The 27,073-nt window shown below is 37.0% G+C and overlaps 1 protein-coding gene and 1 pseudogene across 1 annotated transcript in view; one reads left to right on the top strand and one right to left on the bottom strand.

The window, feature by feature from the left end:
- Positions 1 to 27,073, top strand: part of PIAS1 (protein inhibitor of activated STAT 1) — a 139,919-nt gene that overhangs the window by 81,315 nt on the left and 31,531 nt on the right. The window contains exons 3-7 of the mRNA XM_003929692.4: positions 7,232 to 7,316; positions 7,570 to 7,617; positions 11,360 to 11,450; positions 13,284 to 13,418; positions 20,725 to 20,830. Coding sequence (XP_003929741.1) covers positions 7,232 to 7,316; positions 7,570 to 7,617; positions 11,360 to 11,450; positions 13,284 to 13,418; positions 20,725 to 20,830 — 465 coding nt within the window. The remainder of the gene's footprint in view (positions 1 to 7,231; positions 7,317 to 7,569; positions 7,618 to 11,359; positions 11,451 to 13,283; positions 13,419 to 20,724; positions 20,831 to 27,073) is intronic.
- On the bottom strand, positions 11,738 to 12,413 carry LOC120363923 (large ribosomal subunit protein eL28 pseudogene; annotated as a pseudogene).

Below are 27,073 nucleotides of genomic sequence, written 5' to 3'. Positions count from 1 at the left end.
GAAATTAACTGTTAGCAATTTTGAAATGTTACATTCACTGTGCAATGAGATCTTTAAAAAAAAATTATTTCTCCCATCTTCTAACTGTATTAGGTAACCACAGCCTCTAGTAACCACCATTCTACTCTTTGTTTCTATGAGTTTGATTGTTTTAGATTCCACATGTAAGTGAGAGCATGTGGTATTTGTCTTTCTGTATTTGGCTAATTTCACTTAGCATAATATTCTCTAATTCCATTCATGATTGTCACAAATGACAGAATTTCTACCTTTTTAAAGGCTGAATACTTTTCTGTTACGTGCGTGTGTGTATATATATATTTATTTAACACCACATTTTCTATATCAGTTCATCTGTTGATGAACACTTAGGCTGATTCCATACTTGGTATTTTTAATAGTGCTGCAATTAACATGGGAGTGCAGACATCTGTTTGACATCATGATTTCAAGTCTTTTGGGTAAATAACTAGAAGTGTAGTTGCTGGGTCTTTATTAGTTAAATTAAAAAAAAAAAAAATCCTAGGCTGGGTGTGGTGGCTTATACCTGTACTCCCAGCACTTTGGGAAGGCAAGGCAGGTGGATTTTCTGAGTTCGGGAGTTCAAGACCAAAGAGAGAGTGAAAGAGAGAGACAGAGACAGAGAAAAAGGAAAAAAGAAAGAATCCGGGAGGGAAGGAAGAAAGGGAGGGGAAAGAAAGGAAAAGACCAAAAAAAAAGAAAGAAAAAAGAAAAAATCCTAGATGTAGTTTCTAATAATGGATGTGCCTCAGAATTATTCCCACTGGGGACTAAACTCCCAAGAATGCCATTTTGAAGCAACTTTGCAGGTGATAGTTTAAAAAGTACAGTGTTAAAGGCACATTAAATTTTAGGGCAAAGAAGTAATCCTGGAAGACGTACAGACATTCTTTTTAAAGTTCTGGCCTATATAATAAGACATGAATTAGAACTAGAGGTATAAATGTTAGAAAGGAAGATAAAATTTTTCTTACTTGTGGTTAATGGAAAGTTTATCTGCAAATCCTAAGGAATTGGCTATTCTGTAATAACCACTTTGAATAACAACCAAAATGAGAGTCCATTCAAAATATCATAAATACTAGAAAGTTAGAAATACTCATTTTTGCTTAATTTTATCTTTTGAATTTGATTTAAAAGTAAAAATTAACTAGAAAATTATGTTAAAATTCTTCCTATTTCTTATCCCATTCTCTGTCTCTCATAAGTAATCATGTTTAATTAATTTCAATTTATCTTTCTGATTTTCTTTTCTTTCTTTTTTTTTCTTAAGCCAGTAGCTTTATGTATTCCTCCTTTCTGTAAACAAAAGTAGCTGTCACTTACTGATATATCTTAGAGAGATCACTCCCATACCAACACATAGAAATCATCTTCATTCTTTCTTTGGTTTTAGAGTATTCTATGATTGTTTATTTAATCATTCTTCTATTGGTAGATATTTTGCATAAGAATGACATTAATGGGAACAATGTAACTAATCTATGATAGAAATAAAACCTTGAAGATATGAATAAATATACACAAGCGCAGTAGTCCAAGACAGGAAGGTTAAAGATGTAGATATATCAGCTCTCAAAATAAATTCATAGGTTTATTTTAATTCTACTCAAAATACTTTTGCACTTTAAAAATCGTAATGAAAAGATTTGGAAATTCATCTAGATAAATAAATATTTGAGTCTTTGTTAAAGTTCTGAAAAAAACGGATAGAGAAAACCCTAACTGTTAAGATAATAAAGCATAATGGAGCTATAAGTACCAGCACCAGGATAAAAACGATCATTGGAAAGGCCCAGAATGACAGGACATAAGGATTTAATATAAGATAAAAGAAGCACACATATCCATAGGAAAGGGAAAGTTTATTTAACAAATGGTATTAATGTAACTGTAAGCAATATAGAGTACTGAAATTTAGATTTTTAAAATACGGACCAAAATAAATTCCAGATAGATTAAATAATTACAGAGAAACAAGACAAAAAAATTAATTGTATATTTATTGAATTTAAGCAAAGAAACAGCTAAGTTTAGAATTAGCAGGAGAATTTAAAAGGAGATGCTAGATTAGACCACATAAAAGTCTTCTATGTCATCTAAAAAATGTAGCCCAAATGAATTTTTAAAAATAGCCTACTGGAGGAAATATTTGTAGCAAATTTCTAAGGTTTTAATATTCTTGTATATGAAACTATTATGCAAATATATTAAAGGCATAGGACAAGATTGGACAATTAGCTAAATGGGGAGTTCAACAAATAAAAAAACACAGAAATATTTTAGATGTGAATTAAACTACTCACCAGGATCCATTCATTAAATTAGCAGCAACTCCCATGCTAGGCAGAGTAGAGTGTAATTATTAGATGCATACATTGCTGATGGTCTTATATATAAAACAACCATTTGAAAAGCACTCTTGTGATATGCCAGGATTCATAAAAATCTTCATACTTTTTGACCCTGAAATCTCACTTCTGGGAATTGATCTAGAGAAAATGATAACCTGCCCTCTCTTCCAAAAAACAAACCTTTAAACCCAAAGATATTCACAGAGTTGTTTCAAATAGTGAAAAATTAGAAATAAAGGTGAGTAATTAAAATGTTCATATGTCCCCTGACAGAATACAATAATTAAAAATGGTAATAGAGACTGCAGTTGAAAATGTTATAAGGGAGAAAACTTTCATATTCTATCTATAGTTTGACAGAAGAATGACTGGAAGGAAATAGATAAAAGTGATAAGCAATTAATGATAAGAGGATAATAGATAATTCCTTTCCGATTTTCTGTGATCCAGTGTAATGCTAGGCTGCACTGGTATAAGTACAGCGCCCAGATCAAGAGAGCTAATTAACTTGTTACGAGAGGAACACAGACTTTGAGACTGGAGATGTGCAGGTCGAGTTCCATTTCTGATTCTTCTACTTACAAATTCGAAGCCCTGACAAGTTAGTAATTACTCTGAACCTGAATTTCTTCATCTAAAAATGGTCTGATAACATTGTCTTCATGATTATTGTATGGGTTAACAATATGAGAACGTACATAATAAAAATAACATCATACTGACATCACATCTGGAATAATATATCGGTCAATTTACAAGCAACCTTAGATCTCAGCTATCAGCTATTAGATACAACCAAAGAAGATTTGGGCATGTAATCCCAGGACTTTGGGAGGCCAAGGTAGGAGGATTCTTGAGGCCAGGCGTTCCAGTTCAGCCTGGGCAACATAGCAAGACCTCATCTCTACAGAATAAAAAATAAATAAATTAGCCGAACATGGTGGCACACACTATTGTAGTGCCAGCTACTCTAGAGAGTGAGGCAGGAGGACTGCTTGAGCACAGGAGTTTGAGGCTGTAGTGAGCTATGATCATGCCACTGTACTCTAGCATGGGCAACAGAGCAGACCCTGTTTCTCTAAAAAAGAAACAACCACAGAAATAAAGCTGCTTTCCCACTTAACGTTACTTACTAGCTACAGATTGTGGCTTTGCTATATGTTCTGTTTGCTCTGTTGATCAAGGCAGAGGGGAAAGAAAGATAGTAAAACCATAGGGTTGCTCTTAAAGAACTGCTTGGAAGTAGTACACTTCCACTTCTATTTCTTTGGCCAAGGATAATGTCCATTGCCCTGGATATTATCTTCCCATTGGGATAGGCCAGTGCAGAAGGGTAACACATATTTTGAACAAATAATATATGCTATGACAGTGCTGTCCAATTCCATCACTTTATTTATTACTATTGTTTTGAGACGGAGTTTTGCTCTTGTTGCCCAGCCTGGAGTGAACTCAGCTCACTGTAACCTTCGCCTCCCAAATACAAGCGAGTCTCCTGCCTCAGCCTCCCAGGTAGCTGGGATTATAGGTGCATGCCACCACACCCAGGTAATTTTTTTTTTTTTTTTTGTTAGAAATGGGGTTTCACCATGTTGGCCAGGCTGGTCTCAAACTTTTGACCTTACGTGATCTGTCCGCCTTGACCTCCCAAAGTGCTAGGATTACAGGCGTGAGCCACCACGCCCAGCCAGTTCTATCACTTTAATAAGGGTGTTAACAATCTAGGGCACATCTGGAGGAGGAAGATTCAGACAGTGAGTAATTTTGAAATCTTTACTGAAATACAGTGGGAAGAGTCAGTGGGAAGGGAGGGGCATATTAAGTCTCTTCAGATACTTGAAGAATGGCTGTCACTGGATGGTGAGATTAGTTCAGTGCTGTGTGGCATCAGTGGGTGGAAGTTACAGCTTCATATATTTTGACTGAATATAGTGATAAAGAGGCAAGTGAGAAGAAAAAGAAATTGTTGGTTGTTTTCAGTGTTACTTCATTTACATTCTTCAAAATAACCATATGAGGGTGTGTATAATGTTTGTGTGTTTACATATTGGAAGAACGAGATTCAGAGTGAATGAATACCCAAGATCACATGACACATAAGTGGTAAAACCGGTTTGGAATCTGGGTCTGTGTAATCTCATCCCTTTCTACAACATTCTGCTTCTCCTCTATTGGGCTGCGAGCTTTCTTAGAATTAAACTGTTCATCACCAAGCCATCTTCTGCCTGACAAAGTAAAGGCCACATCTCCCACATGTGTAAAAGGGTTCAAACAGAGAATGAATGGAAAGGTTGAAAGGAAGGTTGAACTCTCTAGATCAATGATCTGCGAACTTATTTGATCGTAAGTGCCTCTTAGCAAAGTACTTATACTACTGTCTATATAGTTTATACATAAACTATTGTGCTCTCATATATGTTATAAAACATATAGGACATTCCCAGTACAAAGAAATGATAAACATTTTGGATGATGTATATGCTAATTCCCTTGATCTGATCACTATATACTGTATGTATCAAAACATCACTGTGTATGCCATTAGTGTGTATACTTATTATTTGTTAAATTTTTAAACTTCTAGGAAAAGTAAAAGTTTAGAGAGATCAAGATTTTATATAACATTTTAGTTTTTTATAAATTAGATTTTAGGTTTTATGTAAAAATCTCATCCTTATAAAACTTCAGTTTTGCAGATAGATACTTTTTTCTGTACCCCTGTGGATTGTCTTTTGTATCCATGGAGATGCGTACCCCCAACATTGGAGGTCATTGTTCTGGATGATTTTCTACGACTCCTTTTATTATGAGGATTCTGCAATTCTTTTTGTCCAGAATTTTTCTGAAAGGGCTAATGGTAGCTTACTTCACTTTCAGAAAGGTTTTTAGATAGTTTTATTTAAAACCAAAACTATAAAGACCTCACTGGCATTTGTAACCAATCAAGCCCCAAAACCAGAGTGTGAAAGATAGATAAATAGTAGTAACCCCATGAGCATTACAATGTCTATAGAAAAGGAGATGGAAGTGTAGGGGCTGTTATTAAGTAAGAAACCTGATTTTTATTTGTGACATAAAAAATAGCCTCATTTTTTAAGTTGTATCTTCTTTTTCTAAATCTATATATATCCCAAACTTACTATAGTCATATATTCTAAAATGCATCTGAAATTTTGCCTAGAGAGTAATAAGAATTTTTGGACTTGAGAAATTATTTTAGCACTTTTTAAAAATGGAGCCAAAGATTTAAACTAGGCTAAGTCTACTGGACTAAAATCTTGATAGAGATATATCCTCTGAGAAGCAAAGGAGTTAGTTACTTGCGTTGCCTGACAGAGGAAAATATTTGCTGTTTGTCTACATTCTGGGCCCTAGTTACTGACATTGCCAGGTTGATGCTTCACAATTAAGACAACTTTTTCTGTTAGTGACTACTCCTTGAAGATAAATTCTTTAAGAAAAAACCATCCCAGAACACATAAAGCAGAAAGCAAATCTAGCCTTTAAAAGATAATCTTATGTTGCAATGGAATTCTAGATCAACATTGCTCCTTTCTTTTCTTTCTCTTAATGATAACGTTCATATCGACTTTTTGACATGACATAACTGCAATTTGGTTGGTAGTTGTAAAGAAAGTGTTCCTTGCAAGTATGATCAAACTCAGTTTAAGCAAGAGATTGAAACAGCCAACTTCAGCTGCTTACTCAGCACAGGCCTTAAGTGGCCCAGAGGCCGGGAGTTTCTTAATAATAAGTCTCAGTGATCATTTTGTTCTAGAAAATTGCCCTGGAAAAGTAGTATAAACAGCTTAATCTGGTATTTATTAAATTTTTGTACTCCTTTACTCATTCAATAAATAAATAGTATTCAGTGCTTCTTTGTGCCAACCACTGAGAACTCATTAGTGAGCAAAAGGGGTATTAACCACTGTTTTTTTAAAAATGTATCTAACATGTATTAAAAGCCAATGGATGTGGTGATAACGTACCTGTAATCCTACCTACTCAGAAGGCTGGGGCAGGAAGATCACTTTGAGCCCAGGGGTTTGAGTTTGTGCTGAGCTTTAATGTTGCCACTGTACTCCAGCCTGGGCAACATAGCAAGACCCTGTCTCTTTAAAAAAAAAAAAAAAAAAAAGTCTAATGGAACTATTGTTGCTCATGAGGGTATACTTCAAGAACCCCTGCCCTGGTCTGACTGTGCTTACCCACCTGCTTGCATGCCTTTTTCTTTCTTCCCACTTCTCTTCCCCTCCCTTCTTTCCTCTCTTAATCCTCTTTTTTTTTACAACTCTTTCCTTCTTTGAGTTGTGACAATAAGCAAATTTTGAACTCAACTCATCTGAGATTAGGAGAAAAATTATATGTGATATTTATTGTATAACACTTGCATGGTGGAGTTAAACAGGAGATGATAAAATTCTTAATTTACCTTATAAGTCAATATCTCACTTGTGCAGATCTCAAGACAGTTATGTTTGTTCTTTCTTCCAGAAACCATATCTCTCTAAATGGGTTTATGTCATTCTATTTTAAGTAAAATTAGTATATTTTTATACAGCTGTTCTCTTTAGATGCAAATGTTTACATGAGTAGATAAATTTTTATTAGATTTTCTTTGATTATGTATTTCTGAATTTGAATCTGATAAGTTATTCTGGAATTAGCCATTTTTGTTTCTGTTACTGTTTGTTATATTACAATTAGTGTATTTCTTATTTTTCAGTGCTTTAATTGCCTTGTTATCTAAACTCTAGAATATACACCAGTTAATTAAAGACATGTGAGTGTGTTTTTTTGCTGTTGTCTTTACTGGCAAATTTAAAGGTAATTGAAAGTATTCTTGTCTTCTTTAGCATCAGACAACAGTCAGCGCTTTCGAGAAACCTGTTTTGCATTTGCCTTGACACCACAGCAAGTGCAGCAAATCAGCAGTTCCATGTAAGTTGTCGTCACGTGTAACTTGCAGTTTGACCTTTGAATTCAGTAGTCTATAATAAATGATTTTTAAAAACAGTGATTGGTGAGTTAGTATTTCCATGATGCAAATATTAGTAATGAAAATACAGTGTGCTAGTTACTCTAAGAACAGTTACATTTATGATAATTTGAAAAACTTTTCTGGACTGTCTTTAAATGTACTTTCATGTGAATACTTTAAAAGTAATTGTAATTCTTACTCTGTCTGTTCTAGGGATATTTCTGGGACCAAATGTGACTTCACAGTACAGGTCCAGTTAAGGTACAGTGCCGACTATAGAATATATTCAAAGTTTAAAAGATAATATTCTTTATCGGGAAAGGGAGACGGAAAAAAAAAATTTTTAAGATAATATTCCTTAAAAAGCTTAAAAGGAAATCTACCGGATTTTTCAGTAAGTGTATTGAAATTATTAGGTTTAGATATTTGGGTGAGGGAAAACATTCTCCTGTTATGAGATACCCTAATTGTCATACAATTTGAATTTTTTCTCCCACCTGCCTGCCTACCCCCCAATTAAATTTTAATATAACAGTGAGTCATGTACTATATATCTAGCCATATTTGATTGCCCTCAGTTGGTTGAGAAGTTTCAGCTCATGATATTTTACAGTATGTATCAAGTGTTATGAAATCACGGGCCTTATCTCCATAAGAGGCAAAGTACTGTGGATAAGGAATTAGTACTTAAGTCTACAGTATCCCATGGGCTAACAAACACCAAAATATTCTAATTTGTTTTGTTCTGTATTTTAAATAATTAACTTAAATATGCTCTAATTTCAAATCCATTTGAAGCATCTCTTGATATTTTCAAAGACTAATGAGAAATTTTTCAACGTGGATTCATAGCCCCCTTACTCAGTTTCTTTTCTTAATCCATTCATTTATCTTAGAATATCTAAGAAATATTTTGTATTACGTGTCTTCCTTATATATCTCCCTTGTATATTTGTATCTCCCTTATATAAACCATGCTTATAAACCATCATATTATGCTTTTATTATTCAGTTTCCCAACCTAAATGTCCCACACTGTTGCAATAGGAGTGGAAGAGAAAATATAACACAGTTGTTTTCCTCAGTAAACTGTTTTCCCTATAATTGTGGGGAGGCTAAATCAAGCAGATAGCCTTGTCTCAATAATCAGATACTAAGTTGTATGTACAAATTATAAATACACTAGGAGGTTAAAAAGGAGATCTGAAACACCTGTCCAGCACTTCATGGAACCATGTGAAAACCTCTCACCTAGGCTTTGAAATAATAACGTAAAAACAATGAGAAAACAGAGTTGAAGTTGAAAATTGAGTTGAAGATTCTAAAAAAGATATGACTGTACTTAATAGCTTTTATACCATAAAACAGTATGACTGGACCTTACCCCAGTAAGCTAGTGATAATCTAAGTTTCTGTTTTGGAAGGCACTGCAAAGTTGATTCTGTATAAAAGATCTATTTTGTGTGTCGGGCAGATTGTGATAATGACTGAATAAATTAAAGGACAAAAATAAGATGTCTCCATAGTTAATTACATATTGCTGTAGTTGTCTTTACTTCCTGCCTCAACAGTTTACATTTTGCTTCTACTGATAATTTGACATTATCCTTTAAATCAGTGGTTTTCAAACTTGTTGCGTGGAGCCATCCTTAGGGGCTCTCCCACTCTTCTATCATCCACCCCTTCTCCCTCTCCCTCTCTCCTAAATGCATACACAGTCTGAACCAAAGTGGGTCTGCTTTTATCTTTTATCTGTTTTGCATGTTTGACTCTGGGTTAGTTTTCACTTGAAGACAGGGTCCCAAGACTTAAATAGAGTTTAAAAACCATAGCTCTAGAATAAACGATCTAGTTACTAAGTGTTTTATATTAATATACATACATTCTTTAAATCAGCAACAGGTGTGGTCCACATTTTAAAGCAAAGTTGTTTAGATAGATCAGCTATCTAACTCAGATTCCAAGGGAATTTTGATGACTGCTATTTTTAATTCAAATTTATCTCCAGGACCTGGGGGCAGGGGGCGGGGAGAAGAACCATCTTGTGTTATATTTGGTAATTAATTGTTAGGTGGTTCTTTGTGTTTTAATAAAATAGTTCATCTCTCTCCCTACCCCTTGTTGCTAGGTCTGCAGCTGTAGTGTATTATTTAAGTTAGGAGTGTATGCCTATCAGCTATCCTAATTATTAATGTTTATCTAAAGGATGAAAATAAATAGTCGAAAATTAGGACTCAGATTTTCTGTTACCAGGTTTGTTTTCATTTATGTTGCGCCTCCCCACTCTACTCCCTCCTGTCTGCCCCATGAACCACTTCACAGAAGCTTTCTGCTATTCCTTTTTTTCTTTTTTCTCTTCACTTCATTAGAGCGATTTAGATTAGTTGAATAGGTCCTGACTTATCATTTACATTATTCTTTTCCTATAGGAAAAGGTTCAGGCAGCCAGGGTCCATGTTTTAAATTGGTCATTGCGTTGGAATAATTATTTAATGCAGTGATCTTCTGTCACATCTTCTTAACTGTTGCAGCATAAAGAATTAGCCTGTAATGGAAAGTTCTGCTGGGGTTAGGGATGGTCCTGTGAGTTTTGACATCTGTTTGCTAAGTATACTTCTAGAAAATCATTGTAGATCGGTAAATCTTAACTTTTTTATGGATCCCTGGTCCCTTTGAGAATTTGATAGAAGCTGTGGATGGTTTTCCTATAAAAATGAACATATATGTGCTCATAATAGTTTACATAAAATTGTCTCTTTTATGTGTGCATTATCCCTTAACTCAGATTTCATGGCCAGCAGGTGTTGAGAGGAGTTATTTGCACATGAGGAATATTTCACAGAATTCAGAGATAGGGTTCTCCCTACTGTATAACTCAAAGGTGCTATGAGCATTCTGTAACAGTGCAATGAGCCTTAAGTGTATATTGAGAATAGGTACTAATAAAGAATAAATGCCTTAAATAGCAAAAAATAAGAGTGAATAGACTGAGAATTTACAAATTATATACCTATCCCTGGTATTTCCAAAAGATTGTGCATTTAATTTATAAATATTTTTATGTTTCTAAAATAGTATTATAAATTCATGTGGATATACCACAAATAATATTCAGTATCTTCAGTTCTTAAAAAATAAGGAGTACCTTGGCTTACCGGTACTGGGGTTGGACTTTTTTTTTTTTTTTTTGAGATGGAGTTTCACTCTCGTTACACAGGGTGGAGTGCAATGGTACAATCTCAGTTCACCGCAGCCTCCACCTCCTGGGTTCAAATAATTCTTCTGCCTCAGCCTCCCGAGTAGCTGGGACTACAGGTGTGCGCCACCATGCCCAGCTAATTTTTTTTTGTATTTTTCAGTAGAGATGGGGTTTCACCACGTTGACCAGGATGGTATTGATCTCTTGACCTCGTGATTCACCCGCCTCAGCCTCCCAAAGTGCTGGGATTATAGGTGTGAGCCACCGCGCCTGGCCGGGGATGGACTTTTAAAAGCATTCTCAGTATTTTCTGCTAAGAACCAAGAGTGTTTCATAGGCAAATAAATTTGGAAAATACTGCATACAGGTGCTGGCTCTTCCTCAAGAGAGGAATGCTTATTTATAATGCTTATTAGCCTATTAAAAGCTCTGAAAAGTTCTGTATTAAGGAAGCTTAATTGTTTTGATTCAGAATTTCTTAATTTTATTTAATGAGACTTTTTTTTCTTTTAACCTCTGTTAATCTCTGAAGAAGCTAGTGCTTCTCAGAACATGCTTAACCAAATAATTGGCAGTATCACGAAGACAACTACAGGGTGACAGTCATGATTGCCACAACTCTACATTGACAGAATTATTTATTTTAAGCCTATTTACATAATGCTTATTAATTTGTTAAAAAGTCCAGTTTTTATACTTCTCCCTTTTGGTTTTTAAATTTACCATTTAAATTTATCTGTTGAACAAAAATACTAATGAAGTCATCTTTTAATAAAGGAAATTAAACTTGTCTTTATTGTTTAGGTTTTGTTTATCAGAAACTAGTTGTCCACAAGAAGATCACTTCCCACCCAATCTTTGTGTGAAAGTGAATACAAAACCTTGCAGCCTTCCAGTAAGTCCTAAAAGCTTATTTTTTTAATGCCTTGCCAACGTAACTATCAAGTTAGTCATCACAGCTGTTGTTAAATCATAGTTTTTCCTTAAGAAAACATTTATTTTGGATATATATTCGTATGACTGGGTGAAATACTTGTACCAACTATGTACAGTTAGCAGCTATGATATTAGCTTTGGGGACATAGGATTTGGAATTGGGTGTTGTAGCTTTAGTGTTGTACTTTGTTTTGTTTTGTTTTGTTTTTTTTGAGAAAGCCAGCTGACGATTGCTTTGGGTTGGGAACAGGGGGCTCAGGAGCCCTTGGTGGGGCGGGTCCGCTTCCTCTTCACCATCACAGGCTTCTGGCTGCGCAGGATGGCGCTGGCGCTACAGATGGCTGCCATGTGCAGGTGGGGCGGTACTTGTTCTTGCAGATCATGTGTCTGATGCTGCGGCGCATGGCGCGAGCATTCTTGTTGATGGTGGTCCGCACGTAGGCTGCCGGCTCCACGCCCACAGTCTTGCAGTGAATCAGCCCGTTGTAGCGGAAGGAGTTGCGGGCCTTCAAGTTACTGGGCTCGGTGCTGTAGGTCTGTTTGTTCCTCTTGGTCGGGAAACGAGCAGTTCCGCACGACCATCCACTGCAGATGCGCAGAAAGGGCGGCGGCTCCTGTTAGTCCGCTTGTTCCTCTAGAACAGGAAACGAGCAGTTCCGCACGACCAGCCGCTGCACATGCGTAGACATGGCGGCGGCTCCTGTTGGTTGCCTTGTTCCTCTAGATCGGGAAACGAGCAGTTCCGCACGAACATCCACTGCAGATGCACAGATATGGCGGGGACTCCTGTTAGTCCGCTTGTTCCTCTAGATCAGGAAACGAGCAGTTCCGCACGACCAGCCGCTGCACATGCGCAGACACGGCGGCGGCTCCTGTTAGCTTGTTCCTCTAGATCAGGAAACGAGTAGTTGCGCACGACCATCCACTGCAGATGTTCAGACGTGGCAGCAGCTAATGTTAGTCTGCTTTTTCTTCTTGATGAGGAAATGAGCAGTTCCACACGACCATCCACTGCAGATGCGCAGACATGGCGGTGGCTCCCGTCGCAGCAGCGGCCTGAAACGGACAGAGCAGGTTTTTTTTTTTTTTGAGACAGAGTCTCACTGTTGTCACCAGGCTGGAGTGCAGTGGCACCATCTCGGCTCCCGTTGGAACCCTAACTTGGGTCCAAGCGATTCTCCTGTCTCAGCCTCCTGAGTAGCTGGGACAACACATGGCACTACACCCAGCTAATCTTTGTATTTTTATTGGAGACGTATTTTCACCATGTTGGCCAGGATGGTCTCCATCTCTTGACCTTATAATGCACCCTCCTCAGTCTCCCAAAGTTCTGGGATTACAGGCATGAGCCACTGCACCTGGCGTGGATATTGGGGAGAAGTTGCCTTTTCAACTGAATCTTAGTTGTGTTCTTGTGAGTTTATAAGCCTATGGTAGAATGGAGATTTGAAGAATGCTATGTCTTAAACAGGTGATAAGGGTGAGGACTGTTTTTGGTTCCCTTGAAATACTCATATACCTATCTAAGCTTGTTATGAATTCATCCTTAAATCAAAATTTAAGAGATTTTCAGTTTTCATCACTAATATTTTTCTCAGGTTTACTGTAAGGAGAGTATAAAGTTGTTTGGAAAAATAAACATAAATGTAGTATGTAGTTATATAATAAACATAAATGTAGTATGTAGTTTGTGGAGTTTTCTTAAGGAATAGAAGTTAAAATGATTGTAGAAGTAATAAGTTAAAATGATTGTGGAAATAATGAGTATAAATAAATTATATTTCATTTTTAGGGTTACCTTCCACCTACAAAAAATGGCGTGGAACCAAAGCGACCCAGCCGACCAATTAATATCACCTCACTTGTCCGACTGTCCACAACAGTACCAAACACCATTGTTGTTTCTTGGACTGCAGAAATTGGAAGAGTAAGTAAAATTTTGTATCTACCAGATTTTCGTATTATATGGAGGGGTTAATCACCATGCCTACCTGAGTTTGTATGTAAATTACGTAAAATGAGCTACAAAAGGATTTATTTTTGTTTCACAATGAGTTTTCAACATGTTTACATTTGAAAAATGGGATTATGAAATATCCACTGAGTTTCGCTCTTGTTACCCAGGCTGGAGTGCAATGGCGCGATCTCGGCTCACCGCAACCTCTGCCTCCTGGCTTCAGGCAATTCTCCTGCCTCAGCCTTCTGAGTAGCTGGGATTACAGGCATGCGCCACCATGCCCAGCTAATTTTTTGTATTTTTACAGTTTTTTGTATTTTTAGTAGAGATGGGGTTTCACCATGTTGACCAAGACCTCGTGATCCACCCGCCTCGGCCTCCCAAAGTGCTGGGATTACAGGCTTGAGCCACCGCGCCCAGCCCATATCCACTGTTTTATAACCTGACCCTTTTACTCAACAATTTATCGTAAATGTCTCCTGTGTCATCACGTTCTTCATTATTTTAAGTGACTATATCATATTCCAGTGTCAGTATGCCATAAATTTCCCTGTTCCCTACTATTACGTTACTTGATTTATTGATTGATTGAAGTAGCTATAATTTTGCATGCATATATGATAATTTCCTTAGGGTACATTCTCAGAAGTGGCGTTGCAAAGTCAAAGAGCATCCAGAATTTTAAGAAATTTGGTGTACGTTGACAGATTGCCTTCTCCAAAGATGTGCAAATTTATTTTCTTTGTGTTTATTTAATCTTCTTTAAAATCTTTGCCAATTCTATTAGGTAAATAATGCCACCACTGTGCTTTAATTAGTATTTTTTTCATTATTACTTAGAACGAATATGTTTTACATTTGTGATTATTTACATTTAACAACTTTATCCATGTTTATTTCTCTGTTGCTGTTTTTCTTACTATGAGAGCTTCATATAGTAAAACTTAACTCTCTGTTACATGTTGCAAATATTTGTTTCCAGTTTGTTTGCCTTTTATTTTTAATGTTGTTACTTAATATGCAGAAGATTAAAATTTTTGTATAGCCAAATCTTAACCAGTTATTTCCTTTATATACTCTTTCCTCATCTCCATCATGTTTTGCCTATCTGCCCTTCCCAAGCTGTGGAATTACTTATTTTCTTCTACACTTCTAAGGTTTCACATGTTACCTTTAAATATTTAGTTCATATTAAATGTATGTGAGGTAAATGGTGTGAGGTAAAAATTGCTTTCTTTAGCTTTTTAAATAGCCAGTTCTAATACTGTTAACTACATAAATGTGTTGATTCTGAAGCCACCATTGTTGCATATTTAATTTCTACATATCTTGGATGTGTTTCTGATCGTTTTCTGTATTGTTTCTTAGTCTAGCATTCTCTTTTGGGACAATTTTCTTGATATGAGCTCATATGTATCCACCAATTCATTTGCAATTTATTGACTGCTTAACATGTGCCATATACTATACTCAAAACTGGCACTACCATAGGGAGGAAAAATTCATTTTTATGAGGCCTGCAATCTAGGGGTCCAGTGGTTACCCACAAAAAGTGTGAATTTACTTATAAGTACTATAAAAAAGAGGCACATGATAATTTTACAGTGTTTCAAAGGGGACTTTGAATGAGAGAACAGTCAGGGAGAGCTTCCCTGAGGAAGTAGTGACTGAGCCAAGAGCTGAGAGAGGGGTAAGAATAGACAAAAGGTTCAGAGGAAACCACCCACACACAACAGCCCAGTGGTAGGCGTGAGAGGGATTCACTCTGACTAGAGTACAGAGAATGGGAAAGAGCAGTATATGAGATGCGGTGGAGGTGTAAGATAGGGCTAAACCGTGCAGGGCATTGTAGGTAATGTTAAAGTTAAGGATCTTCTTTTTTTTTTTTTTTTTTTTTTGAGACGGAGTTTCGCTCTTGTTACCCAGGCTGGAGTGCAATGGTGCGATCTCGGCTCACCGCAACCTCCGCCTCCTGGGTTCAGGCAATTCTCCTGCCTCAGCCTCCTGAGTAGCTGGGATTACAGGCACACGCCACCATGCCCAGCTAATTTTTTGTATTTTTAGTAGAGACGGGGTTTCACCATGTTGACCAGGATGGTCTCGATCTCTCGACCTCGTGATCCACCCGCCTCGGCCTCCCAAAGTGCTGGGATTACAGGCTTGAGCCACCGAGCCCGGCCTTTTTTTTTTTTTTGAAATGGAGTCTCGGTCTATCACCTAGAGTACAGAGAATGGGGAAGAGTGGTATATGAGATATGGTGGAGCGGTAAGATAGGGCTAAACCATGCAGGGCATTGTAGGTGATGTTAAAGTTAAGGATTTTCTTTTTTTTGGAGACAGAGTCTCACTCTGTCATCCAGGCTGGAGTGCAGGGGTGTGATCTCTGCTTACTGCGACCCCCGCTCCCCCAGGTTCAAGAGATTCTCTTGTCTTAGCCTCTTGAGTAGCTGGGATTACAGGCCTGCCACTATGGCTGGCTAATTTTTATATTTTTAGTAAAGATAGGATTTTACCGTCTTGGCCAGGCTGGTCTTGAACTCCTGACCTTGGGATCCACCTGCCTCAGCCTCCCAAAGTGCTGGGATTGCAGGCGTGAGCCACTGTGCCAGGCCAGGATTTTCTCTTTCTAAGCAGAAGGTTTATAGTGCCTTATTTCTTTTTAGAAAAGGTCACTCTTTGGAGTGGTAAATAGTTTAATTAGAGGCCAGAATCGTGCAGAAAGGACATCTCTTAGGAGCCAGCTATTGCAGAAGTGTTAGTGAAATAGTATCTGAACCTAGAGTGGTGGCAGTAGGAATGGAGGTAAGTAGAGGCATTTGCAGAATTAAGTGATGAATTGAAAGTCGAGGGCTAAGAGAAAGGGAGATGTCACTAATGAGTCAGTCCTTGGTTTCTGGGTGGGTAGCTAGGTGAATGATACTGCTATTGAGATAGAGGGAACACTGGAAAAAGACTGAGTATAAGTGTGTATTGTTTAGTCTTACTTTGAAGAATGGGCATTGGAGGACTAGATGGTGAAAATCATGAATTTAGTTTTGAAACTTTTGAGTTTGAAATGCCTGTAAGACATTCTGAATAGTCAGTGGTGCAGATAGGCTCAAAGGAGACGTTTGGGCTAGAGGGAAAAAATGTGTGAGTGAATCATCTGCATATTGGTGGTTATTAGAGCCACACTGGCAGGAACGACATTGATTCTCCTTCATTACTTTTCTTCACATTCATTCTTCCAGATAAAGTAGAATTACTTTATCACATTTTTTTTCCTCCCTCCTATACCCCACTTGCACATCTTTCCGAGAATTTGGATGAGATTTCTTTAAAGTTATAGATTAAGTTAAGGAGAATTTATTTATTTGCAGTATTTAATATAATAGTGAAATAATTAATGTAATAGTGATATAGTGATATAATATATAATATATAATAATATATAATATAGTGATATAATAAATACATTCAGGAACTGTATTTTCAAATCCTCTTTTATATTCCTCAGCAATTTAATAGGTTTCCTACAAATCCTGTATATTTTTTCTAATTCCTATGTTGGTTGTTATTATTACTGCTATTAGAAATAGATCTTTTTTTCTATTTTCAAAGAATTTATTTATTGTTTTACTTAAAAACTAGTTATTTTTGAATGTTTACTTCATACCTAAATTCATATGTTGGTTCCAGCAGCTTTTAGATGATTTATTGGTATTTCTGCGTTGACAGTTTTGAGTTTGAGATATGCCATACAAATTATATTACCCTAATACTTTTGCTGTTTATCTCTTGTTCTGTTAGATAGAACTTTGAAAACAGTGTTAAATAATTCCGGCACTAGTGGACGTATTTGACTTGCTCCTTATGTGAATGAGAATACTGCTACTGTTACAACATTATTATGATGGTTAATTTTGGTAGAACCTTATTTTATCAGTCATGTATTTCTGTATTCCTCTTTGCTAGTTATTTTTAGAAATGGATTTTGAATTATAATTCTTTTTGACATCTCTCAGGGTTATATTTTTTCTTTAGCTCATACATCATCATTAGGTTTTAAATATTTTCTTTCTAGTATACCTTGGAGTTCCGTTTTCCTCCCTTTTTGAGGAAAGTTTTGAAAATGTTTTGTTTTGTTTTTGTGTATGAAAAGAATGGCTCACCAAGGAAGAAAGGGAGTGTTTTTGGTGAAATATGAGAGAAGTCTGAAAATGTAGGAGGGAAGGGGAATATAGCTACTGATAAAAAGGACAGAGGAGAGGGGGAAATACTCTAACATTGGAAGGCTTCCAAACCACAAAGATTGGAAGACCTTTTTCTGGGGAAGATGCTAAATTCACGTTATTCTTTTACAAAGCCCAGAAAATAACTTAATAGATTGTTTTTAGATTACTGTTTTAATTCAGCTTGTGAAGATACTCTGAATAGTTAATGTAGAATATCTTACTGTTTTGCAGATAACTGTGTATTAGTTGCCAGTGAGAAATGTTGCAACTATGTCAAGTGAAATAAGTAGGAGAGCTAGTATGTACCTGAAAGAAATAAGTGAGTTATATTGTAACTTATTCTCCTTCCTCAGGGTAATCAGTGCTTTTAGCATTTGTTAAACTCTCATTATTTGTAGAGAAATGATTTAGATATATGTGGAGTATCCCTAATCTGAAAATCTGAAATCCAGGATGCTCTAAAATTCAAAACAGGCTACTCACAGGAGATACTTGTTTGAGCATTTCAGACTTCAGATTTTCAGATTAGGGATGCTGAACTGGTAAGTATAATGCAAATATTCCAAAATCTGAAAGAAAAAAAAAAAATCAGAGTCCAAAATACTTATGGTCCCAAGCATTTTGGATAAGGGATACCAACTTGTATTAGTGTAAGGGGCACATGACGAGTAGAGTATATTTCAGTTATAGAGAAAGCATCTCATGAACTTGACAAAGAAGTTTTAAGACTTTTGAAAAAGCAGTAGACAAAAACGTCAGTGTAATTTAACAATATCAGTAGTTGGAGTTAGTATTTGAAGGATTAGAAGGAACAGTTAAAATACTGTCTACCTTGAAAAGATACTCTATCACTGTTAAGCTTTGGTGGTTTTTTCTTTTGTTGTTGTTTGTTTGTTTGTTTTTGCTGCTGAACCTCTTTCATATGATGTAAAATTTCATTTTATATTACCAGTACAAGTGGCATTTGTTAGTACCACAGTCTTTTGGCTGCCTTTTTTTTTTTTTTTTTCCTATTTGGTCACATGTTTCAATTAGAGTAAACATACCTTTTCACTGAACTTGTTGTGATTTCTGCCTGATCTCTCCTTAAATATTTATATAAAGCCGTAGGGTAATTCCAAGTTCTGAAGATTCAAGTTGTCAATACATAATTTCACATTATTAATTAGCATTTTTCCAGTTTCTGTCATACTTGAAGGGTTAAGCAAGTAAGTAATAATGACGAATAAGATTTTTTTCTAAAAGAAGCTTTTCAGTTGGTCCAGTGACTCACAGCTGTAATCCCAGCACTTTGGGAACTGAGGCACATGGATCACTTGAAGTCAGGAGTTCAAGACCAGCCTGGCCAACATGGTGAAACCCCTCTACTTAAAAAATTATATATACAAAAATTAGCCAGGTGTGGTGGTATGCTCCTGTAGTCTCAGCTACTTAGGAGGCTGAGGGAGGAGAATAATTTGAACCTGGGAGGTTTAGGTTGCAGGGAGCTGAGATTGCACCACTACACTCCAGCTTAGGTGACATAGTTAGACCGTCTTTAAATAAAAAAATAAAAGAAGTTTTTCAATGCCATATCAGATTAGTATCTTGTATGCTCTAAAATTTAGGCAAGTTTTAGTGTTACTTGTTTCTCATTAATATATCGTGACATTTGTTAATGAAAGTAAATTAGCTTTTTTGACACTTCTTTTTCCTCCTCCCAGAAAATGTGTAGCTTGTGAACACAGATAGCTTTCCAAACTTTAAATGAAAATATGATCTTCCAGGGAGTATTGTAAGATATTTTGTGCCAAAAGAGCAGAGTGCATTTTCAAAATGTAAAAGTATCTGAAAATTGGAATGTGTGTTGGCCTAGGTTAAGAGGTTCAAAGCAAGTAGGGTATGTGAAAGCAAGAACTGTAGGGTATACTGGCCTTGATCACTAAGTTTCTTGTCTTAATAGTCCCACCCTTTCCTCTTAGTTTCTAGTGTCTGCTCTGTTGCCTAATCATGAGCAGATTGCATAATGTTTTTGTGCCTCAGTTTCATCAGCCCTTCACTTAGAAAAATACCTATCCTGTCTGTGTCTTAATAGGCCTTCTGCAAAGTTTAAATGAAGTAGGCAGTATATGTTAAGAATGCTTTGAAAAATGTGTGTAGCTATGAAATACAAGATGGCAGCAATTATTTTTCCTTTTACTTCTTTTCAAGTCTTTGGATCTTCCTCTTGATCCCAGCCCCAAATAGAAAGTGGTCCTTCTCATTTAGATCTCTCCTACCCTTGTTGAACCTCAGCCATCTTTTCTTTCTTGTATCCTACCATGTTCCCTTCACTTAGTCTTAGCTTGTTGATTAACTGGTTTTTTTTTGGTTGGATTCTGCCCCCCCGCCCTGCCCGCTTCTCCTCTGTCATCTCTGGGTAGTCCCTCTGCTGGTAATGGGTATTCATCTGTTCATTTGCCAAACCAGCAGCTTCTCTTTGAAAACCTTCCTTAATATTCCCTCTGCTTGTTGTGATAATGGCCCAAATATAATCTCTTCAAGAGGTAGTTGAAGAGAAAGGTTAGAGAAAGGTTAAAAGGTATAAGTTAGGAAGCCCGTCTCATTTGTAATTAAGAAAAAAAGAGATTCTATTTTAAATATACCTATTACCTACTAAATATGGTTTATAACTTTGACATCTTATTGGCCTTGGCTTATACTTAGTCTTAGCAGTATTCGTTCATGTAAGTGCCTTAAATTCATTAGCTTTAGGTATAGGTAATATAGGTAATATTAAATCCAGGACAGACTTGGATTTAAATTCTAGGTTTGTTACTTGAAAGTCACAAAATTAGGGCAAGTTCTTTTACTTCTCTATACTTCAGTTTCCTCATCCATAAAAACAGGGTTATGATCATCTCAGCAGCTTTTTGGTCAGGATTAACTGAATTACTGTTCATGAAAAGACTTAAGACAGTGCTTGACACACAGTAGGTGTTTTAAGAAGTATTAGTTTTCTTTCCCTATCAAGGTGAGTTTAAAATAGATATGCCGTTTACTTACATATGTTGTTTGTTTTCTACATCTTTTTTTTTTTCCAGAACTATTCCATGGCAGTATATCTTGTAAAACAGTTGTCCTCAACAGTTCTGCTTCAGAGATTACGAGCAAAGGGAATAAGGAATCCGGATCATTCTAGAGCTTTAAGTACGTATGATAAACATATTTCACTTATTCAACTATTTTGTTAAAGGTTAGAGTAGTATTTATAACTCAAGAAATTTTAGAATTTCTTTATTCACTGGAACCTGTTGTAGAGGATTAAAAACACTGAGAACCTTCTGAGCTTGTAAAACAATACTTAAGAGTATTTCTAGTATCTTTGTCATGAACTATATTTTATAGTCTGTATTTTACTAATCTTCAAATTAACTTTTTGAAGTCAGTGCATGAACATGGAAGAATATTCTACTACAACTTCATAAAATAAATCAATGTTTAAGGAATTCTAGGAAATGGGAAGGAATCTTGGCGTAAATTTCAAGAGGAAATTTTGATTAGAGGTTTATCAAGGAAAAGTATACAGAGTTATGTGATGGCCTCACCCCTGCATTTACAAAATGAAAAGAACCAGTGGGGTGGTAGAAATAATAATGACATGGCTTCTACCATTAATCACTTACATGGCTGCGGACAAGTCACACTACTGCTGAGTTTCATCATCCTCATCTGTAACAAGAGGTTTATGCCATGTGATTTCTAACACTTCTTCAAAGTCTGGGTTCATACATGTGAATTACTGGATAGTTTGTTTTGATACGTTGAATTTGAGATGCAAGGTCTGCAAATGGAGCTGTTCAGTTTTTAAGGTTTAAGGCAGGCGTCCCCAAACTGCGGCCCCCTGAGGCCATTTATCCGGCCCCCTGCCGCACTTCAGGAAGGGGCACCTCTTTCACTGGTGGTCAGTGAGAGGAGCACAGTATGTGGCGGCCCTCCAACGGTCTGAGGGACAGTGAACTGGCCCCCTGTGTAAAAAGTTTGGGGATGCCTGGTTTAAGGTCAGAGGGTTTGGCCTTTCCAAAGAGGTGAACTAAGGTCTTTGTTTATTCTTTTATTTGTGAGAGGTAGGGGCTAGGTGGATTTGGGGGTGAGGGCTGGGCACTTAGGGAACAAAACTTTTATAGGCAGGGGTTAGATAGCTATCCTTCAAGGACTTTTGATGTGAGCTGATGAATTAAGACCACTATCAGATTTGTACTTAGGAATACTGGTGGAAAGAACTAGATAAGAGCAGCTTTCCTTCTGTAGCATAACTTTTAACCTTTTCTGTAACTTATTTCTGGGCCAGAGTAAAAGATCCCAATACCCCTGAATATCAGTATACCCTTTATAGTTAATTGAAGAGTTTTTCTTTATTAAAATGGGCCTTCAAAAATTCAGCTAATCCTGAATCAATAGGAGAACACTTTGGGCTAATGCCTCAGTAGGCATGCATTGACAGATGTTGGAGAGCTAGAAGGACAGCACTGGTTTGGGGTCTGCAGGAGTGGAGGCACCATTTGGCAGGGACAAGAAAATGGTGGGGATCCTGACAGAAAAGGCAGACATCTGCCTTGAAGAGTACACGAGAACTTTCCTTCTATCACAATCTTGCTGAAGTTATTCCTGGCCATTCTATTGAGAGTCTTCATATTTGCCTCATAATACTAGAATCTCAGCCAGTCAGAAAGCAAAGAATTATGTGAGCCTGTATGGGAAAGGAATACCAAAGAAGAAGGCAGATAAAGTTGTTTTATTTAATAGTAAGAACAGCAACAACGACAGGGCCAACCGTCTTTGCTCAAGCTGTTAGCTCTTCCCCAGTTGTAGCTATAGCACCACCTGGAGGGAGATTGGGAACATGAGTCTGGAATTGAATTATTTGATTTTCTCTGAGAAACCACTATTAGCTACCTATTAAGCAGCAAAAACTCTTTAATTCAAAAGCTATTTCTACTCTGATATACTGCTGGATGTGGAGAATAATTGTACACTGGATGAGATTTTTGTGGCAATTGATACCTTAGTTTACTTATTGGCCAGGGAAGCCAATGGAATATTAATTTGGATCCCACCAGTAAGAAATTTGTTGTAATTGACCAAAAAACAGGTTATCTACCTTTACCTATATGCTGCCTGTAAAAAAAAAAAAAAAAAAAAACCAACAAATTAATTAAGTAATTTTTAGGATTACTTGACAAAAGGAATATCAGGTATCTCAGATATTTTTGAAGAATCAAATTACTTACAAATATGTTCATTGCAAGTAATTCCTAACCTAATATAAGTTCTTTAGCAAAGTTTTATTAGTGAAGCCAGATACTCATGTTCTTGAAAGAATGAAGTTGCTATTTTTTAGACTTTTCACAGAGAAATCCATTTTCTGATTCATTTGATTAGTAAGATTTTGTCTTGCAGTTTCTGCCTTTGTGTAGAGTTGTTCCCTCACAACTGTCACCAAAAAACAGCCTTTTACCAACTCTTAAGTTTCTTTCTCCTCTCCCTTCTCCCTTCAGCATTTATTTCAAGCCTTAGCCATAATCTACTCAAACACTATTCCTCTCTCTCAGCACTCTGCCAATGCAAGAAAATTGGGGCTACAAGATGTGAATTCTCTAAACCACCCATTTCTTCCATAATCTTAGTGCCACCGTAATTACTTTCAGCTTATCTACATTTGTGCTCAGTCCTCACTTTATTCCCTTCAGTGTCAGGAGGAAATGTCCCTTTCCCTGCTCCAAGTTAATCTTTTATTCATTTATTCTTTTCATTCAAGAAATTGTATTAAGAGTCTACTACGTTCCAGGCACGGGAGAATATAGCATTAAACAAGACACATACCATCTCTGCATCCCCCAGAAGTTTGCAGTCTGGTGAGAAAGACAGACATCAAATAATTGCACAAGTCATTAATGAGTTACAGTTTTGACATATGCCTTAAAGAAGATAGACAGGCAGTTCTGTAGAGGTGTACAGTAGGGGAACATAGTCCTCTCTGGTGTCGTGATACTTAAGATTATAAGGATAAGGAGAAGTTAAGCTCCAAGATGGGAACAGAAAATGCCAGCAGAAAAGGCCAGTGCAGCTGGAATAGAGTCAAGAAGGGCTGGGTATTGTGGATCACTTAAGGTCAGGAGTTTGAGACCAGCCTGGCCAACATGGTGAAACCTTGTCTCTACTAAAAATACAAAAAAATTATCTGGGTATGGTGGCATGTGCCTGTAATCCCAGCTACTCAGGAGACTGAGGCAGGAGAATTGCTTGAACTCAGGAGGCAGAGGTTGCAGTGAGCTGAGCTTGCACCGCTGCACTCCAGCCTGGGTGACAGCAAGACTCTATCATAAGAGAGAGAGAGAGAGAGAGAGAGAGAGAGAGAGAGCGAGCGAGCCAAAAAGGAGGGTGACTAGAGAGATGGATAGGTATAAGTTGACATAGATGATATAAAGATAGATGATAGAAAATCATTACAAGATTTTTAAGCAGAGGAATAAATGACATGATTACATTTAGACAATCTGATTCTCACTTTGAGGATGAATCAAAGGAAGGCAAGGCTAATACAATGAGGCCAGTTGAGAACCTATTTGTAACAGTATACGTAAGAGATGATGATGTCTTGAACTAAGGTGATAGTGATAGATAGAAATAGAAGTTGACAATTTTGACAAGTATTGAAATGGCATTGACTGTGTGTGTGGAGTGAGGAGTCAAGGAGGAGTGCTAGGCTTCTTACTCAAGTACCAGGTAATGTGGTAATGCCATTTACACAGACAACTGTGCTGAAAAGATCGAATTGCAGGGGTGGGGATCAGCGTGCACTCTTAGACTTGTGGTGTTTGAGATGGGATGAGACATCCAGGTAGAGATGCTCGGTAACAGTATTATGAGACCTGGCTCCCTCATTTATCTGCTCTTTGTCCTGTGTTTTCAGTTCCTCCCTGTCTGCAGGCTTTTTCTGTCACCCTATCCTGTCAAGTCTCTTTTATCTTTTAAAAAATAGGAAAACAAGCTCCTCTATGGATAGAGCTCTGTGTTCCTCCCATTGTTCTCATCCTAATTTTTGAGAGAATAGTCTACACTTGTTCTTTTTACTGCCTCACTACAACTCATTATGGTCTTTAACGCTCTATCATTCCACTGAAATGGATCTTTCAGATGTCACAAATGATTATCTGATTGCTTAATTTAAAGTGTATCTTTTCAGTTTTCATCCTGAATACTTCTGCTGCATTTGATATGAACCACTTTCTCCATGAAATTCTCTTTTTCTTCTCTGACCTTATCTTCTCAATCACTTGCCTTCAATGGATTCTCTTAAGGGAAGTGTTCTAAATGTTGGTGTTCCTTGGAGTTTCATCCTAGGTGCACTTTTCTACACACTCTTGTGGTTTAAAACTAACACCTACCCCTCAATGCATGTCTTCATATCAGACCTCTCCCCTGCATTTCAGAATTGTATAGCTAACTACCTTCACCTAAACATTCCACTGGTTCCTCAGATTCAAGTATTTAAAACTGAACTCACCAACTCCTCTCAAACTTAATCCCTAAATATTTCTCAAGTGTATCTTCCTGTCCATCACTGCTGACATTGCCCTTGTTTAAGCTGTCATATGCTGCTTTTATTTTAAAAACCTATTTTTAGATAAACATCCCTCTCTTTTCTTGACTTCCTTTTATCTCTCTCCTCTGGTGGCCAGGTCGGTGATTCATACAGATCTGAAATCTTATATTCCCTTGCATTTCATGGCTTCTTAACACCAAGGGAATAAAAACTCCAACTATGTTAGCATGACACATACAGCTTTCCATGATGTGGCATCTGCTCATTATTTTCTAGGATCATCTGTATTCACCCTTCTTTTCATGCTTCACATCCCAAAAATATGGAACTCTTGTCTTTCCTCAGTGCTTCAGTTTTGTGCTATGTGCCTCAGAGCTCCCCTGCTGCTTCCTCTGCCTAATGTCATTATCCTTTGGTTCACTTTTTTCCAGGAGGCATCCCAGAACCTCCAGAATGGGCAAGTTGACTTTTGGTTAGCTACTTGAACATAGTTCCATCAGAGCGCATTAGAGATGAGCTCACTGAGCGTCTTTACCCTTTCCTAGATTATGAGTTCTTTGGGGCAGGAATTTAATCTTTTTTTTTTTTCTTGAATCCCTATTGCTCAGCACAGTACCATATGCATAGTAGATCTGCATATTTTTATTGAAGTAAACTGATGAAAAGATGTCTAGAGAAAAAAATCAGGTCTTGGTGCCTGTTTCTTTGCCTATACAATAAAATATTGATCTTAATGTTTGATTGTTTTTAGCCTTAAAAATTTTAAAGGCTAGGGCCGGGCGCGGTGGCTCAAGCCTGTAATCCCAGCACTTTGGGAGGCCGAGGCGGGTGGATCACAAGGTCAAGAGATCGAGACCATCCTGGTCAACATGGTGAAACCCCGTCTCTACTAAAAATACAAAAAAATTAGCTGGGCATGTTGGCGCGTGCCTGTAATCCCAGTTACTCAGGAGGCTGAGGCAGGAGAATTGCCTGAACCCAGGAGGCGGAGGTTGCTGTGAGCCGAGATCGCGCCATGGCACTCCAGCCTGGGTAACAAGAGCGAAACTCCGTCTCAAAAAAAAAAAAAAAAAAAAAAAAAAAAAAAAAAAAAATTTTAAAGGCTAAATTAAAATAATCTGATACTAATGAAGGATAGAAATTATCTTAAAATAATAGCAACCCTAGAACAGCACTATCTATTAGAACAATCTGTTACAATGGAAGTATTCTCTGTCTGCACTGTCCCGTATGGTAGCCACCAGCAACACGTGGCTGTTGAGCACTAAAAATATGGCTAGTGTAACTGAAGAGCTGTGTTTCTTACTTAAATTTAAACACAGTGTCATGTGAGTAGTGGCTAAGTCTTGTAGCTCATGACAACAAGGATTAAAAACAAGACTAATTCTGCCTCCCAAATGAACTTATTGGGAAAAACAAGATTAATTTTAAATGTGGCTAGCTGTAACTTTATTGTAGGTCATGCAATAAAATACTGTTACCACTGCGGATCACTGTAACAATATGAAAACTTTAACTCCTAGAGAGCTTCCCACATGTCGACTGATTACAGCAGGACAAATATCATATGTCTTATTTTTTTATTCCCTTGCTCACAAAGAATAAGGGCTTTTACTTCCACTTTATTTTTCTTGAGGAAGTTTATTAAAGTATAATTTATAGGCAATAAAAATTCCTTTCATAGATGTACACAATCATGAACCACTGCCACAATCAAAATGTAGAACATCCTTCACCCCAGAAAGTTCTTTTGTGGCCTTTTGCATTCTACCCTATCCCCTTACCATTGACATGATTTCTGCTCTGTAGCTTTGTCGTTTCCAGAACGTCAGATAAATGCAGTCCTA

Source organism: Saimiri boliviensis, chromosome 2 (assembly GCF_048565385.1).
Source record: "Saimiri boliviensis isolate mSaiBol1 chromosome 2, mSaiBol1.pri, whole genome shotgun sequence".
NCBI classification, from domain to species: Eukaryota; Metazoa; Chordata; class Mammalia; order Primates; family Cebidae; genus Saimiri; species Saimiri boliviensis.
Note: the sequence above shows the minus strand (reverse complement) of the source record. Positions and strands in the feature narration are given on the sequence as shown.